This window comes from Ammospiza caudacuta, chromosome 2 (genome assembly GCF_027887145.1).
Source record: "Ammospiza caudacuta isolate bAmmCau1 chromosome 2, bAmmCau1.pri, whole genome shotgun sequence".
NCBI lineage: Eukaryota > Metazoa > Chordata > Aves > Passeriformes > Passerellidae > Ammospiza > Ammospiza caudacuta.
Window position 1 is genome coordinate 82,005,066 of NC_080594.1, and position 17,332 is coordinate 82,022,397.

The 17,332-nt window shown below is 37.4% G+C and overlaps 1 protein-coding gene across 3 annotated transcripts in view; it reads left to right on the plus strand.

The window, feature by feature from the left end:
* The window catches only part of PCCA (propionyl-CoA carboxylase subunit alpha), a 274,953-nt gene that overhangs the window by 28,775 nt on the left and 228,846 nt on the right, over nt 1–17,332 (plus strand). For all 3 annotated transcript variants that reach the window (XM_058821827.1, XM_058821835.1, XM_058821843.1), the window contains one exon: nt 15,887–16,000. In XM_058821827.1, the coding sequence (XP_058677810.1) occupies nt 15,887–16,000 (114 nt within the window). The remainder of the gene's footprint in view (nt 1–15,886; nt 16,001–17,332) is intronic.

Genomic DNA, 17,332 nt, shown 5'->3' on the forward strand with positions numbered 1-17,332 from the left:
GAGGAGTTCTTAATATCATTCTTGGATATGGGTTCAACTGAGCCTGAAGTTTTGTCATGCGCTTCTTGTTCAGTATCTGTGGGGCTCAAAATTGGCAGATGAACTTAGACTGTGAACTCTGCAGTGCTGACACTTGTTGGCAGCAGTTTCCTATTTACTCTTTTCTTTCTTCCTTTAGAGGAAGTACTGTTACTTGGCTGCAAATTAACTTCAAGAACTTAAGAGAAAGGTGGAGGGTGTTTAAATGTCTTAATGTGTCTAACTCAGTATTCATCTGATAATAAAGTTTGCTTCTGTGCCAGTTTTTTTTTGTGCAGAGAATTTTCCAATTTAACTAAAAACCTATAATGGGTGTTTTCTGTCAATTAGTACTGAAAGCTAATTTTTTAAATTAGGGTGCTGAGATTCAAGAAGTGACACTGCTGTGTTAAGATTTCTTTTTTTTTGGTAAAGCTCTAACATAAAGATGCCCAGCTGAACTAAAATTTAGGATCATTGTTACAATTCCCTGCCCTCAGATTTCTGTGAGTACAGCTAACAAATTAACTTTGGTAAATTCACTTTGCAGGCATGCATGCTTGTGTATTCTCTGCACCATTATTCTGTCTGCAGAAGAGATTTCTGTTGTATGCCTTCAAGCATTTAAGCCAACAGTAGCCTTCTCACAGCACAAATAGATCATGTGTTCTTTAAGAAGCCAGTGCTGTGGAAAGTCTGGGATGAAGGTGGCTCTTTGCTTTTAAGTTAAGATGAAAATTCAACACATTTATGGATGAATTTCATAATATAATGACACTTCTAAAATTTTTTTAAATATCTAAGCTTGTCTGGAATGATACTTTCATTTTTGTTGCTATTATATTTGTTTGCTGCCCTTCTCTAAAGATAGGAAGGAAAGCACTGGGGTTGCATTCAGTGGAAAAAGATGCTGATTTTGCTCATAATTTTGCCCTGCTTCATGTGCTACACTGAAGAGGTTGTATTTTATTTTCAGGCTCTCTGGTTCTTTAGGGGAAAATGCTTTGAATTCCATTGTCCAAGCATGTGGTAGTTAATGTTTCTTGGATAAGTTGCTGTAAAATCTGTTGTACTTATAGCATGATTGGTAGGGTTGATAAGGTAGGTTTGATAAGCCAAAGAGGTGAGGGATGTGGGTCATAGATTTGAGAATGAGAAATCTGTGTGCGTATGTGGACTGGAAACTCTCTTTTTTAGGGAGAGTATTTTGATAGGAAACTTGTGAGGAGCTCTTGGGTTTTCAACTTTGGTAGTGATCTACACTTGCTTTGAAAAGTAGACTCTGAATAGTGTATGTCTCAGGTATGTGCATCCATACCTAAATGACTTCATTCAGGGTTTTTATGGAGCTTTGCTTTTCTGTTATATTTGCATTTACATATATTTTACAACACTTAGAATATTTGGAGGGGAAACCTCTGAGTTTCTCCTTGGAAAATGTTATGTTAACATTATCTGAACAGGAGCCTGTAAGTTGCTGCCTGTCCTGTGTAACCCCAGAGGGGGGAAGAGTACTTTGAAATGGGACAAGGGTTTCATTGAGAGCCTGTGATCGTATTTCAAACAGTCTGGGGCAGCGGAGGTGCAAGGAAGTGTGCGAGGGTTCCTGCCAAGTTCAGGCACCGTGGTGTGGGCAGGCAGTCTCTGGACGCAGAGCCAGCGTGCCTGTAGCAGCAGTACCCTCCACACCTGCAAGAGAGCGCCCTGCTGCTCTGGCTTCTGCTGAGTGTTTAAAGTGCCTTCAGAATGTGTCTTTGGACTTGCTTTGTTCTTCTGCTTGTCTGCTCTTTGTTTTTTTCTCAACGTTTGGTTCTTAGTTTTGGCTCGTTTTTTTTTCCTCCCTGACAATACCTAGCACAAGCAGACGTTGTTGTGAAATTTCCTCACACTTTCCCCCATATTCTTTCAATATTGCTTTCTTCTTTTCTCCTTCATCTGTTCCATGTGATGCACCATAAATTGAAGGATATGATCAGCCATTTTGCAAGTTTAGTGATGGTGCATGATGATCTTGGGCAAGAAAATAGACTGTATTACAGACCTAGTAGGTGATGGTGTTACTTCAAGTTCCCTCTCTAGAACAGCTTTTAGATTCTGTGCTGGATAGCAAGCCCTGGGCTTTACCATTAGAGGTTGCTTTATTTGTATATGTAATTGGGCTGAGAGATATGGAAGGATGATACTATTTTGGAAATAGGGAAAGAAGTAATATTTTCTGAGAAAACAGCTACTACTAAGTTCTTATTTTTGCTTCTTGACTGATCAGCCCACCCACCCTCATCAGATATTTATTGAAGCAAGAACATTAAGTTGTTTCCATCACAGAAACTGAATTTTGCGCATGTCAATGAGTTTCAAAGCTAGCATTTCTTCTTTCAGATCTCTGAATGCATTTATATTGTTTCAGCAGGAAGGATGCCCAAATTGTGGAACTGAACTTTGAGACTTTAGGTTGGTTAATTTTCTTCTTAAATTAATTTACCTGTCCTTCTCCTCCCCTTTGAAGAACCTAGATTTTTTTATCACTTGAACCCTTGAGATGAATTGCCTTGCTTTCAGCATGTCCTTTTCTGCCAGCCTATATACACATGGTAAAATAGATGAATATTTGACATTTACCGTGTTAAAACAAAAAGCCAACAAAATTCATGAAAATCTCCAAGAGCTGCATCTTATCCAGGTGGCCTGCTGTTTGAAATATGACTCCTGGTGTGTATTGTACTCTTAGCCCTAGGATTCAGTAATGAGATTGAGTGGTATCTTGCGTGAGCACTTCTGGATGATTGACAGTGAGGTGATGTGAATCATCATTTATCAGGATATTATCATGCCTACCCTTGATAATTTCTCCCTGCTGTCTGGGGAGGTGGTGAAGACAGATAGGACTTTGTGATGTCAAAGTAATTAGTGTGTGTTGGTTTCCAGCTGAACAAACTGGAAACTAATGATCAGGTAAATGAAGATGAAGTGCATTAGTGTAAGGATGAAGGTGCAAGGACCTTGGGGAAGAGCTTATCAAAATTTCATGGGGGTTATTTGAATATCTTACAATTTGTGCAGTTGCAAGCAGTATTTTTAAACTACTAAAGGATACTTCTGCAACAGTCTATTTACACGTCCTTTGTTGATATCTCTTCCAGTGAGAGGGACAGCACTAGGGTTAAGGACATTAGACTCTTTCCTGTAAGGACTGGGAACTCCTTATGATTTTCATAAAATCTAAACAGTCAATTTCCAGCTAATGGCAGCAATTTTGAATTAAATGTTAATGAATTTCAGTGTACACTGAAAAGGTTAGATTTTCCAGTGATTCCACCCTTTCTAAAGTGGGGAGATTTACTATCATTTGGCTCTTTATTTGACCCATGACTGGATCTGTTATATTATTAAAATATTTTACTGTTGCTTGGTGCATCTGTAAATATCTTTAAAAATGTGGACTTCACTACATAATTAGTGCTACTGCAATAGGCATGGTAGTTTCTTGGTACAAGTTCTAAAAATTTTATGGATGTGTCATTAGTGAAATAATTTTATAACCTGAGAAAACTTTGTGTAGGTGTGTACAGCTATGCCAATGTTGCAAATAATGCTTAATGCACAAGACTGGCTGAATATAATTGCAATACCAGCAGCAAGTGATCTGAGTTAATTTTATCACCTGTGATTAGATATTGCTAATTGTAATTAACTGATTGAAGAGCTATCTATTTTACATGCTTGCTTTTCAATTATTAAAATGGTAATTTACTCATTGCATTTATCAGTAAACTTGTATTAATATGTGCCAATTTCCCAGACACCTCCAAGAATAACATACTTATGACAGCAAAGTTTTGTAATTCAAGCCTCATGGCAAAATTATTCTTTTGGCTAATTTTTATGTGCACAGCTTTTTTTCTTTTTATTTCAGTTGCTTCTTTGGAAGTGAGTGGGCTAGAATCTCTGGCAGGAATTTGTCTGTATTAATATGGCTCATCAGAGACATTATATTTAATTGGAGAGCCTGTGGTATAGTGGCAGGAGGCTGGAGGGAATTATTTAGCATTAGCAATGGCTCGTCTGGGAGTTGTGCACTAATCAAGGAGCTTGTGTGTTAACTGGAGGGATGATGGGAGTTATGACGATTATGACATGTGAGCACATGTCTGAATGAGAACTGGACAGGCAATGAGTTAATCAAGAAATATATTAAATGGCTCCCATGCTGCTTCATTATTACTTTGTACAGTGTTTGTCAGATTGTGTACTTTAACAAAAAATAAAATCCAACAAATGGATGTTTTTGCAGGTAAAGTTAATACCAAATTTTTAAACCAAGAACCTCTTTCCTCTCTTTATTTTTGGAGTGAATGTGTGCTTTTAAGTGCTGTGTTGAAAAAGAGCGAGTGCTTGGCCTGTAAAATGTATTGAAACACTCCAATCTACAAGCTTTTGTATTTTGGCAAATGCTTGTTTTCAGTAAATATGAATTGTTTCCCACTTTCAACTAGATGTCTTTAACATATTTAAGCTTTTACATAATTAACAGCTTGCTAAAATATGAAATTTATTGTTAGCAACTTAGCTTCAAGGAAATAGAAATGCTACTATATTATATTACCAGGATGCTCCAAATCTTATAAAGTAAAGAAACCAAACACAGTATGCTTGAACTGCAATGCATGGGCTGTTTGTATGCAAGGTAGACACATTATGTGCTCAGCATGGTTGTAGGCATCCATTTCCTATCTGTCATGAAGTTATCAGTTCTGCTGAAAAAATTTTTGTTTAGAGGAAATGGAATTAATAAATTGAGCCCACTTTACAAAAAGTTAAACCAACTGAATTGTATCGTTAGGCAAATTTATCCCAGAGCTACAGGACAGGTGAACATGTGCATTTTTCCTGCTATTGAGAGCACTGCCAAATTTAGTACAACTTTCTACCAAACTGTAACCTTCATGTATTAGCTTAATTAAAGCAGTATCATGGCTACTACCCAAAGTGTTAACCTGTAGGAGGTTGTTATTGAAATCCATTATCTGCGGAGTCAGTATTAGTGGTCAGCAGCAGCAGAAGTCAAACTGCAAGTAAGACCCTCCCTTGGGTGCTGTGAGCTCAGCAGGTTAAACTGTCAAAGCTTCTTAAAGGATGGATAGTTAAACCCCCTGGAGTTCAAGGTAAACCAATCATTTGCTGTCAGCAGGAAATATGGCTTTATTTAGCAGGTTGGAGGAGGAAAATACCCAAACCTAAATGCTGACAGGAGAGAGGATTTAGAAGGAACCATTCTGTAAGAGTGTGTGTTGCTGTGCTATGTAGATTCCACGCAGCCTGGAAAGATTTTTTTTTTTAAATTCCAGGCTTTTTTGAAATAGGAATTTGTTTATATAGATGTTTACTCCAGTGGCTTATAAAACTATGCTTAAAGTTGGGTTAATTTCCTAAGCCTGTGAATATTATCTATATGTTGTGAGGAGTGCAAAATTTTGTGCCTCTTAAATGGAAACAGTTGTCAGTTTGCAGAAATAAGTTTTCTTTCCTTTGGTTCTGTGCAGGTGTTGCCTGTATGGCATGTAATTATCTCTTTAACCATATAAAATAAATATAAATATATTTAGCATTGACCATGTGTGCTGTGTTGGAGATCTAAATATGTATTAATAGAATTGGTATGTGTAGGCCACATGGATTTGATACTGTAATTAGGCTGTTCCAATAGTGGTACTTCTCATTTTGTCCAGTCTTTACTTAATCTTCAAAGGTGAAGATCTGGAGCTTTTGTCTTAGCACTTCTGAAATTCTTCTTGTAAGAAAGAGAATCCCAGAAGTGATAGATTACCATAGAAGGGTGGGAACTAGGTGGTGGGGGAGCACTTCACTATCATTCTGTTGATTGGAACAAGGTTTCTGCTCGGGTGGGGGGAACTTTGTAGTGTCCTGCAAAGAATGGTCTTTTGTATATCAAGACCCATTTCCTCAAGACATGCTCTGTTCTGAGACTAAGTCTTCTTGATGTGCTGAAATAATACTGTCTAAGATTAATGGGATGCAATGGACACTAAAATTCTGCTCACTAACCATGAGTAACTTGAATTGGGGAAGTGTGTATCATAGGAAATAAGCTAGGAGATGGAAATGTTGTTAGGGAAAATACTCAATAAGCTAAAAATCCCCAAGCAAATAAAGGATTTTTCTAGAGTCACACTAAATTAAAGATTTTACAATTTGAGTTGTAGCTATGGCAGAACTCTGAGGGCTGTAAGGAAAAAAAAAACCCAATCATTGACAATATTTTTGTCAGATGATCTGGAAAAGAATGGGACCACGTAAAGTCTGGCATCTGCAACTGTGAATGAATTGTCCAGCGTTGGTAGTACCTGTGTAAAAATTGTATTTGGACAGTGCAGATTTCCTTGTCTATTCCTGCCTGTTTGTTAGACCATACAGTCCCTTACAGACTTGAGCTGCCTGTCTGTGCAGTCATTTTCCAGGAGTTCTTGATGATTTTTCTCCATTGCACAGTTTTTGTTGACTTTATCTGGACATTTGCATCTTGAAGTCTCAAAGCTGTCATGTCTTTCAAAAGAAGACTTTTGAGGGTAGAAAACTTACAATGGGTTTTATAGAAAGGACTATCTTCTTTGAAGTTGTGCTATAATGAATAATTAGCATACACTGGCAGAGAAGTAATTTTCTTGCAAAATGAACACTTTCATTTAACAAACAATCATTTTAAAGAAGTCTGAGCATTCATATTAGTGGAATTTTGAAGGAGAAATGCTTTACTTTTGTAAATGTCATATAACATCATAATATTAAGTATGAATATTTTGTAAGGCATTTTTAAGTATTTAATTCCTCATAAAAGCATAAGATTATGCTTGCTGTGATGGCAATGCTGAGATTTTATGGTGTAATTTTTGTTAATTTTTATGTACTGCTTTAGTACTTAGCCCTAGTGGTAAAACTCTTCTCACTGGGTGCCTAGAAGTAGTAAAGGATATGTGTATGTACGTGTATATATACATACATGTGCATATATATTTTCTGTTGAGCATATATGTATTGCATAGACATGAGGGAAAATCTGTTTTAGGAAACCTGCCCTGGAATTTTGTCATCCTTAAGATATTCTGCATTCACTGACAAACTGTTTTCTCTGGTGTTTTCTTTGGTTTATTTGACATTGTAGAACTTGCTTCATATTATGTCTAAATTCCTCTAAGTCTACAGTACTTGTGAAAGGAGTGCTCTCCTGCCCCTTCTCATTCATTCATTCACTGTGTGGGATCTGATGGTCATGCAGCTGGGAGATGGTTTAACTTGCTGATCTGACAGAAGGTTAATTTCCCCTCCCCTCCGATTACTTTTCCACTGTGTCTGTTCAGTTCATTGATCTGTCTCAGCAGCACTGTAATTGCTGGAGCTGAGTGTGGAGGAGTGTTCAGGGGTGGGATCTTCCTTTGAGTGGCATTTTGTGTATGCCTAAAGTGAGGCTTATTGTAAAAGTGATGTAACTCTCAATATATGGTTCATTTTGGGCCTGAAGTTAGTCCACACCAGGAAGCACATAACTCACTGTCTGCATCTTGTTTGCAATTAAAAAAAAAATGAAATAAATCTTCCAACTACTGATCCAGACTGCTGTATTTAGTTGATGCCCACATTTCCCTTTTCACTGTTCTGTTAAATACTGTTCTGTAGTTGAAATACCAGGTAGCTGTGAAATCACCTTGCTGTTGTTGTGAGCTATTTTCTCAACACTAGAACTGATTTTAGGAATCTCTGATCTTTGGATGCTGGAAGTAACTTCTGCAGTCCAGCCATGTATAGACATCTGAATGTGTGCTGTGTTCATCCATCTGAAAGGGGAACTCTATCCAAATTAGAGCTGAAAATTTTGAATAGGGGCATGTTACCAGTGCATACTACATGTTACTTTGTACTGTGGCCGAGTTTAACATACTTTTTCTGAATCCCAAGTGTCTTCTGGTATATCCAGCTTAATCAAGAACTAAATCTCTACTATATGAAGTTCTGCTGTTGACTGCCCTTCCTACCACGTGATACTATTTCCTAGACCTGCTTAACTACCAGTTTTCCCATCTCCTACATGTCTTAACCCCTTTAGAAGGCAAAACAAAGAAGCATGCATGAAATGCATTCCTTGGTGAGCTTGTTTTTGGGAGAGGCAGGAAAAAGAAACAGCATGAGAAAGATCTGTCCTATTGCTTTGCTAATGTGCTTAGAAGCTGAGATTCCATTAGGGAAAGGCTGACATATGGGTGCAGATGCGTTTGAAATGCAGGGAGGCTACTAAAAGCACTGTAGGGCATCACTATTTTGTTAACATCACAAAAAACTTAATTCTTTTTCTAAAACACTGAAAGTGCAAAGATGAAACTCACAGAGCATAGTGGACTGCTCTAATGAATATGATGAATCGCTCAACTCATGCAACAGATGGAGACTCTTTCTTTGGTAAATACATTTAGTAAGTGTTCTCCCAAATTGTTAGTGTATGTTCTGAACTAAAATCTCCTGTTTATCCTGGAGACTTGCTGTAGATAACGTATTCCAGAGTAAAAATAGTCTGCAGACATGAGTGCAGTTGCAAGCTTGCAGACTTTCTTCACAGCCCTCTAGACATCAGCAAAGGTTGTGTTGAGTGGCTGTGCTGCCTCCAATTTTACTTGAGCAGAGGAACTTGGTAGGTCTCCCACCAAGGGAGCACCAGTGGAAGGAGGCAAGGGGAGTGCTTTTCCCTTGAGATCGTTAATGTGTTTTGCTACTGACACAGTAGCTTGGAGTTAAAGTTTGGGACATTCTGGTTTTCCCCTCCTGGTTGCTCTGCCTCTGTTAATTGTTCAGTTCATCCAAAGGTAGATTAGTGAGCAAGGTGACTGTTGACATACTTTTTCAGTTATTCTACCAAAGAAATGGACTGTTCCTGGTTGGTGTTGAGTAAAACATGTTGGAAGTTGTGATACAAATTAACTATTTAATGCCACCAAATTTTCAATAGCAAACTTGTGTCCTAGTTGAAGGGTTCAGCGCAGTAAACACTTCCAATAAAATTCTGATGGAGAAGCCTTCTTTTTCACTTTTGTTCTAGAAGGTGCTTCACTGAAACTATCCATCACACAATTAGTATATAGGAAGAGGTTTTTAGGGACAAAAGCCATTCTGGAACTCTTCTCTAGAGTCTTATCTGTAATGTCTTCAGGACTCAGAAGGCATTTTCTTGCTTGTCCCTCAAGCAAAACACAGTTTGAGAGTATCACTCTATGACAGCTTTAGCATGGTCTGGTTTTTACAGTAGGAGTGATCAGGCCTATTAGTACAATGGGGAGTCCTTTCCCCTTTATAATGCAAGTAAAATTGTGTGTCTTTTTAGCAGCATGCAACATTCCAGGGCTTCATCCATGGAAGAGCGAACGGAGATTTACTTTTTTCTAAGGTTACAAAAATAAATTCGTGTGTATAAGCAAGAATGCAAACAGATGAAAATCTTGATATGTATTGAAATGTGCTTTTTCTTGGTGTTGGTTAAAAATGCTTTCTTCCCTGCCTGGTTCATGGTGCCTGTCTTTTAGTGATTGTTCAGTTCAACCTGGATCCATTAATTGTAGTTTGAAAAATGGATTTTTGAGGCCCTTGGTTACTGAGGTTATTTACTGTCTTCATTTTTTGACCAGGTGTAAAACTTGAAGGGCAAGACTAGGAAGTAAAGGAAAGGATATTATATTTTTAAATTTATATTTCTCAGCTGGTGTCCATGAACCAGGGATCTAATCCCGCAGATGCTAAAGGATGGGCTGTTTCGAGGGTCTTTGTAGACTTGGAGGGGAATGTAACTAAATGCCCTTCACCAAAACATGTTTGAAGGCCACTGAAGAATTGTTTTACAGAGTCCTTGTTTAACTATTTGTGGGCTATCAGATTTAAATAGTTTAAAATAGGCTTGCAGAGAAATCTATTTATGTTGACTCTGCAGGTTGACCTGTTTATTTGCATTAACTTTTTTTGTAGGTTTTTGGGATGCTGAGTAAAATTAAATGTGGGAAATGTAGGGTAGTTATGGTATTTGTCTTTCACAGTTTTGTGTTTTGTGTGCTCTAGCCATGTTTCCATTATTTTGTTTAAGGGTTACATGATGTAATGGTGTGACAGTATTTCTTTGCAGATAGCACTTTAAAGGCTGTATGAATACTGCACACTATGTGCTCATACTTACTGTATTACTGGTGTGTGTATTTTAATGTCAAGCTGCTAAAGATACTTAGGTCAGATGGAAGATGTGTTTTTGGCAAAGCCGTGAGTTTGAACCTTTTTTCCATCAGTTTGATTTTTTTTTTTGTTTAAACTCAAGACTGTTCAATGCCATAGGCTTTTTGTTCTGCTTTGTCTGTCTCTTTTGGCAATGGTGCTGGCAAGATTTGAGGTGGTTGGTTTTTTTTAGCTAACTTACAAAGGATTTATTCATTAGCCCTATTTTATGGGTTGAGCTAATTGTGATTTGTCTTGCTGAGCGGTATTATGCAGTTTGGGCCAATTAAGTGAATCCACTTACACCAACGGATGTTGTTCCAATGTGTAATATTGATTTGAACTATAGAAGGAGAATGACTTGTTTGATTAGATTTCTTTGTCTGAACAATGCTAAATCTTATCTAGTGTACCAAACAAAAGTGTTCTCTTTGCTGAGGTTGTTTTAATTGCTGCCTAGGTTTGATTAGCACTGTATATGCAGCTACAACAGTTTCCCTATAATATAAATTCTGAAACAGCATAGAAGAATCAGGAGGAAAATGCAGCCTGCAACTCAGTATAACTGTCTCTGCTGTGTGAATATCAACTTGTGTTGAGACCTGGTGATGTGTAGGCTGACCTAGTCTGAAAAACTGGGACACTGGGGAATCCCAGACATTTACTCCTCAGAGATGGAGGAAAAGGGGAGTGTGTGTGTATGTGTTAATTAGACATTTACACTGAAGTAAATTACATCTGTCACATGATAAGCCTCAGAAACTGCTGAGGTATATAAAATCATCTGTGGAAACTATGCAGATGATGTTAAACACTCAATTGGGAAATGCACGTAGATACATTTTTCTTTGTTGATAAAGTCAGTCTTTAGTTTCTGGAGTTAGTAAATGAGAATGATCCATTGTGAAACAAACTGAGGAGAAAAGCACTTTTTGTCATGAACCAGCTCCATAAGAAGGTAACGAACTTGAGCTGCTGAATAATTATAATGCTAGAGATCTGTAAATTTTCTTGGTATCTTTGATTGTTTTATAGACTCTATATGCACTGAAAGTGGTTTATTTCTTTGCCTTAAAATAATTTTTAATACATTCTGTGTTCATACTGAGAACTTTTCTATGTTAAGAGATGTGTATTTAAATGTAATTTGTTTATAATGTAGATTCCAACTAGTGCTCTGCAGCAGATGGGTGGCCCTGGAGAAGTTTACCTTGATACTGCTGTGTCAAACAGAATACTTCTAGGAGACCTGTATATATTTTAGGTAGCAGGTTATTAATTTTGATTTCTGGAAATTGAGATACTGGTTTAATTATGAGGATAATTCAATAAATTCAGAGTGTGGCTATTCAAGAGAGCATGCTACTGTCAAATGAACATGTGTCACATTCCAGGACACAGGAGAGCTAAAATAATCGAGGTAATTTGGGTATGTACTGGCTGTGATTCAGTGCAGTCCTTCTAAATTGGGTTGTCTGCAAGGCAGATATTGACTATTTTTGTGGCGTTCACATCCAAAACTTTGGGTTATGGGTATATTTGTCTTCTGGAGTATGATGCCAAGCCCTGGCACCAAAACTGCCTTATAAATCCTCCTGAAATATTGAACTGTAGAAGGATCTCCAAACCCAATTGCTGCTGCTATTATTACCTCTTGCTGCACTCTGAGAGCTGCTGCAGCCTGGAGTGGTGCTTGAAACCAGTCCAGGCCAAAAATGGCTGGCAAGTCATCCCCAATGGACTCCGTGCTTTATTTGCCTGTTTGCTGGAAAGACAGTGAAGAAACATGAAGCTGTTCCTGTGTAAAGATGTGGTGGGATCTGCTGATAGAACTGCCTTGCTGTGAAGGTGGCTCCTCGACCTAAACTAGTTTTGTAGCCAGTGGCCACTTCTCTGCTGTTTGCTTCTGAAAGAATAAGCTTGTTGTTGTGTAATAAGGTAATTGTTGTACTTCAGATTATTTCCAGTTGACTTTGTATCTTAATCCAAAAATAGTTACACCATTTAATAGTATTTATTCTAATGTTGTTCTGCTAGGACTCCTTGTTGAATCCAGTTTTATTATTAGTAGCTTATTTCTCATAGATACAGGAGTGTGATGAGCTGGTCAGCTGTTTGTGATTGGTTTGGATTTCCAAAAGTGACTGTATTTAGTTTCTAGTTCTTTAATTAGATTGAGGTTCTATAAAATGAAGATTCAGTAGGTTTTGGTTTTGTTGTTTTTGAAATATAATCAGCCTTTATGAACTAGAGTACTTAAAGTAAAAAACTTTTACAGAAATTAAATGGCTTTTGCACACACAATTTTTCCATGATTTCCAGTCATTTGTATTCTCTAACACAGCAAGTCCTTGGTAGCTGCTTGAGACTTCTCTCTTGAGGCCCAGGTAGCCCAATATGATTAAAAACTGCAGTATAAACCATTAAGCACTGAGTTTCGACTGTTTTCCAGCCTTTGTTGTTATCCATTCATGCTTGAGATGGCAGGGTCAATTCAGATATTTATGAAGAAATGCCATTTTTCAAGAACCTCCGGGGACTTGCTTCTTTGTTTTTGTTGACATTGGGGTTTTTTGTGACCTAAAACAGAAAAGGGATAAATCACACCCCTGAGATTTTAGCTGTTAGGGACAGGTTTTGAATACCTAGGACTGTGTGATTTAAATCAAGTGCTTAAGCAATCCTTGAATTTGAAAATCAATGTATTTGAAATTTGTGGTGATTGAGGAAGGGGAGTTGCTGAATTCTTTGTACTGTCTAGGAAGATTGCATTATAAGTTAGCTTCTGCAGAGGTAAAGGTTTAATGAATTACTGTGTGAAGCAGGCAGCCCTTGGTAGTAGGCTGAAAGTTTCAGTTGTCATGTAGACTCAAATGATGGTTTTTGTTATGTTTGCTAGTAATTACATTTATACTATACAAACAAATCTATGATAAATTTGTGTTACAATATTTGGGGTATTCTTCATGAACTGCAGTGCAATGTCAAAGGAATCTAAATGCTAAGGGGAATTGTCATTATGAATTACTAAGAAGCAGATTTCCTGTTCGTGTGCTGGTTTGCTCACAATAAAAATAGATATGAACTCATAATAAAAGTAGATATGAGAAGCCTCTTAGATGGGGCTGGATCCTGAAAATCCTCCCAGCTGTCACTGGATCCTGAAAATCTGGAGGTTTTGAACTAGTGGAGGTGGAATGGAGACCTCTTTTTTGGGAGATTTGCCTGGTGCATTCCAGGCTGAAGTGGCTATGAACTAGGGAAGGCACCAACAACTTGCAGTAAGGTGAGCAAGGAGAAATGGATTTACCAGATTACATGGTAATGTGGGAAAGGAAGAGTTGAAACTCCAGAGAGTTGAATAGCAACAAAAAATTTCAGAAAGGAGTGGGGTAATACTGGGGAAATGTGCACAGGGCTGTTTATACGTACAAAACCAATTGGTTTGCAATATCTCCTCTGGCTGCTTTTGGTACTAGTGGGACTCTATTGGTGCCTTAGTGCAGGAAGTGGGTGGGTGTGGAGTTTTCATCTTGATACCTAGAAATAGCTAACAATCTTTATTCCTTTTTTATAAGGAAGCTTTTGGTTTTGTAAAATATACATTCTTAATTAAGCTTAAGCTTGAATGACTTTGTTTAGAACTGTATGCCACATTGGGATTCAGAACAACTTTAAGCATATAAACTGATCATTCAGATAAAGCTGCTGTTTCTTCATCTTAGTGCTGCAGGAAGGATGACACAGACTAATCGTGATAGCATTTGATCAAAAGAGATTACTTAGTTGCTAAGATGTGTGTACTAGAAAGTACAAAAACCTGCTGCATGATTCTGTGCTACTGCTCAAAGATTTTTTTTCTGGTTTTGCTCTGTTTATATTGTGAGACCAATGGTGTAGTGATGAAACAAAACAGTTGATGTTATTGAAGCAATATTGAAATATGTGGTGATTCCAGCAGGTTATGTGGTTATATACTTGAGAATTTAGCAAATTCAGAAGCTATTAAGAGATGCTTCCAGAAAGAAACATGGAATTAGGTGGAAAGTTAATATGCTGCTTGTTGGTAGGATTAACATTTCCCAAGTTCAGAAAAGGTCCATAAAACTGAAGAAAAAATGAAAATTATTAAGTGGCTCTCTTCCTTTTTATACATTTGTTATGTTCACCTGCTACTTACTTCTCATTGTAGTGTTCAAAATGTTGTCTTACTGCTGCCTGTCAGTGTTTGTAGGTGTTTTTTTGATTTTTCTGGCCTTGTTTCTTCTGAATGAGCCAATAGCGTATCCAGACTATGTAACTTCTAACTTGTTTGACACACTTGACAGCCTTCAAACTAATTGCAAATAAAATTCCTTTTCACAAATAACAATTTCCTGATAAAAACCAAAAATATTGTGCAGAATTACAGAATATCCTGAGTTGGAAGGGACCCACAAGGATTATGGAGTCCAGCTCTTAAGTGAATGATCCATCCAGGGACCAAAACCACAAGCTTGGTGTTATTTATACATGCTTTGGCCAACTGAACTCATATCGGGGTTTTGTATTTCTGAAATGTTAATGCTATTTTTCTAAAAGAGCTCTGATTTTAGACAGTGTATTTTCAGTTTCAAATGCTGGAGATATCAAATAGTTGTAAAAATTGGTAAGCATTGGAAATGTCAAATTGTCATTCTAAATAAGTCTTACTGGCAGCTAAGAATCTTACACAGTTTAAACAATGGCATGCTTTCTTAAATGCATACTGAAAGGGAACTTACAAAAAGCAGAATGAGGTAAAACTGGTTGTTTGGTTTCATGGTTATATCTGTATCTTACTTGAAAGAAAAGTATTCTGAACTCTGAAAGCGTGTTAAAGACCAATCTAATTAAACTTTTAAAACTTAAAGATAAGCATTCTTGTGAGATGTAAGAAGACTTCTAACTCCAAACCTAGTTATTTTTGTATTCTTGGTAAAATGTTGCCGATGTTTGTCTCTTTTTTGTTTGGCTAAAAAATATTTGGCAAATGCATATAAATGAGGATACAATGGATTAGAAATCAAACATGAGCCTGCTTAAATAATTCTCAAGATTTTCTGGTTCACGTGTAGTGATATTGAACTCTTTAGTCATAGGCTTTAATTTGTGCATGGTGCTGACCTGATGCTGTGCAGGGACACTCATTGCATCCCTTCATTCAATTCACTCTAATTATCCCCAACTTCCTGGGGAGCCTGCTTAGAACTGGTCATGAATGTTTGTTATTAAGTATTAAGATATTAGACTACCCTAGTTACAAGTAACAAAGTAGTTTTTAGTCTGAATTTACATATAGATGATCAGTATAGGAAGGTGAAATTATTTGTCTTGATTTTATTTAATCAAATTCAAAATAATATATTAGAACAATAAAACGTTTTGAAAGTGACTTAAGCTCAGAGCTAAATGAAATGAGATTTACAGTGCAAATACTTGTATGTATGCCAGTGTTGGTGATTTCAGTGTGTATTTTAGAGTGGCTATGGTATGTAAATGATCTTTGACACAATCAGATTTGTGTGCATGTGACTGGGTGATGTTAATTATTTTTGCTGGGAGCATCTGTTAATGCAGACTATTGCCTCTTCAGGTTCACGTGAAAATGGCGGATGAAGCTGTCTGTGTTGGCCCAGCTCCCACCAGCAAAAGCTACCTCAACATGGATGCCATCATGGAAGTCATTAGGAAAACCAGGGCCCAAGCTGTGAGTCTGAATGTGTCTATCTGCTGCAGCTGTTTCATATATAGAAAGCAGAAAACCCAGAGTTTGTATATTTTTTTTAAAGGGGTGTGGGGGGGAAAGTGATTTAATATGCTATTCCAGTTAGTTCATGTCACATGAGTTAAATGTGTCTGAAATCGCTACTGGAAATCAAAGGCTTTGTAGCATCTGGCAGCACTGGTTGCTGATCCTGCAGGTGGCTGCTGGATTCAGCTTTCACACCAGGGAGCAGCTTCAGTTCATTTCCAAATTTGCTGGGGGAAAAAAAAATCCCAATTAGTTTTGAGTGCTAACCCTTTATATGCCATAATGCCTTTTTTGAATGTTTTATGAAGTGTATCCAGAAAGGCTTTTGCTTAAACTTCATTTGAATCACTTTCTATATTGTATAAATGTTACTTGCAGGAAGGTAAATGGTGCATCCTGTAATTGCCTTTGTTTCAGAAGGTTTACAAAATGCATATTAGCTTATTTGTGTAAATGTGGGCAAGTCTGCCTATTTTCCTTCCAAGTTGGCCAGAGATTCAAAGCTTAACAGGAATCAGTAGAAAAAACTAATATGTTCACATTCCTAATGTTCTTTGTTCTGTCACTGAAATGAATGTATTATTCAGAGCTACTGTACACAGAGCATTTATTAAAATGAAATTTGGTGTGTATCTATCAGCAACACTAACTACCCTTGAACAGTTGGATCAGCACTGTGATTTCTTTCTAACATGATGTTTTGGTACAGTGCCTTTAGGGGCCAGAAACAAAACCAGTGTTTTCTCCCCTTTGAGTTTCTGAATATGAAACCCAGTTTTTGGCTCTTTAAAAGAGGTGAATAAAATGGCTTATGCTTTGTCTGTTAGAGTATAATAGATCAAGAGTCTTATATGACTTGCAAAAAGTAAAATGAAAACTTTGTCATGCTCCTCTCAAGTCATTAGGCTGAATGAATATTGGGGTGTGAGTAGCAAACAAGGCACACAAGATGCTTGACTTAGACTAATGAAGAGAGTATATTGTGCCCTCTAGCCAGGGTCACTAGAGGTAGGGGGCTTATGGCTGGGGACCTGTGCACCACTGTTGTGGTTAGGGCTGGAAATATTTTGGGATACAGAGTACTTTATAGTGGTTACTGAGGAGAGTGTAGATGAGCGTATTTGGGGAAACTTGCAGTGGAGCTAAAAAGAGCAAAAGGCAAATCACCAAAGGCTATGTCTGTTTGCTCTGCAAACAGCTCCATTTTTTCTGCAAGCAACCCTGTTCTCCCTAGTTAAATAAGGAAAGTTTGTTTCAGAAATGATAGCTCAACTTAAGTTAGGACAG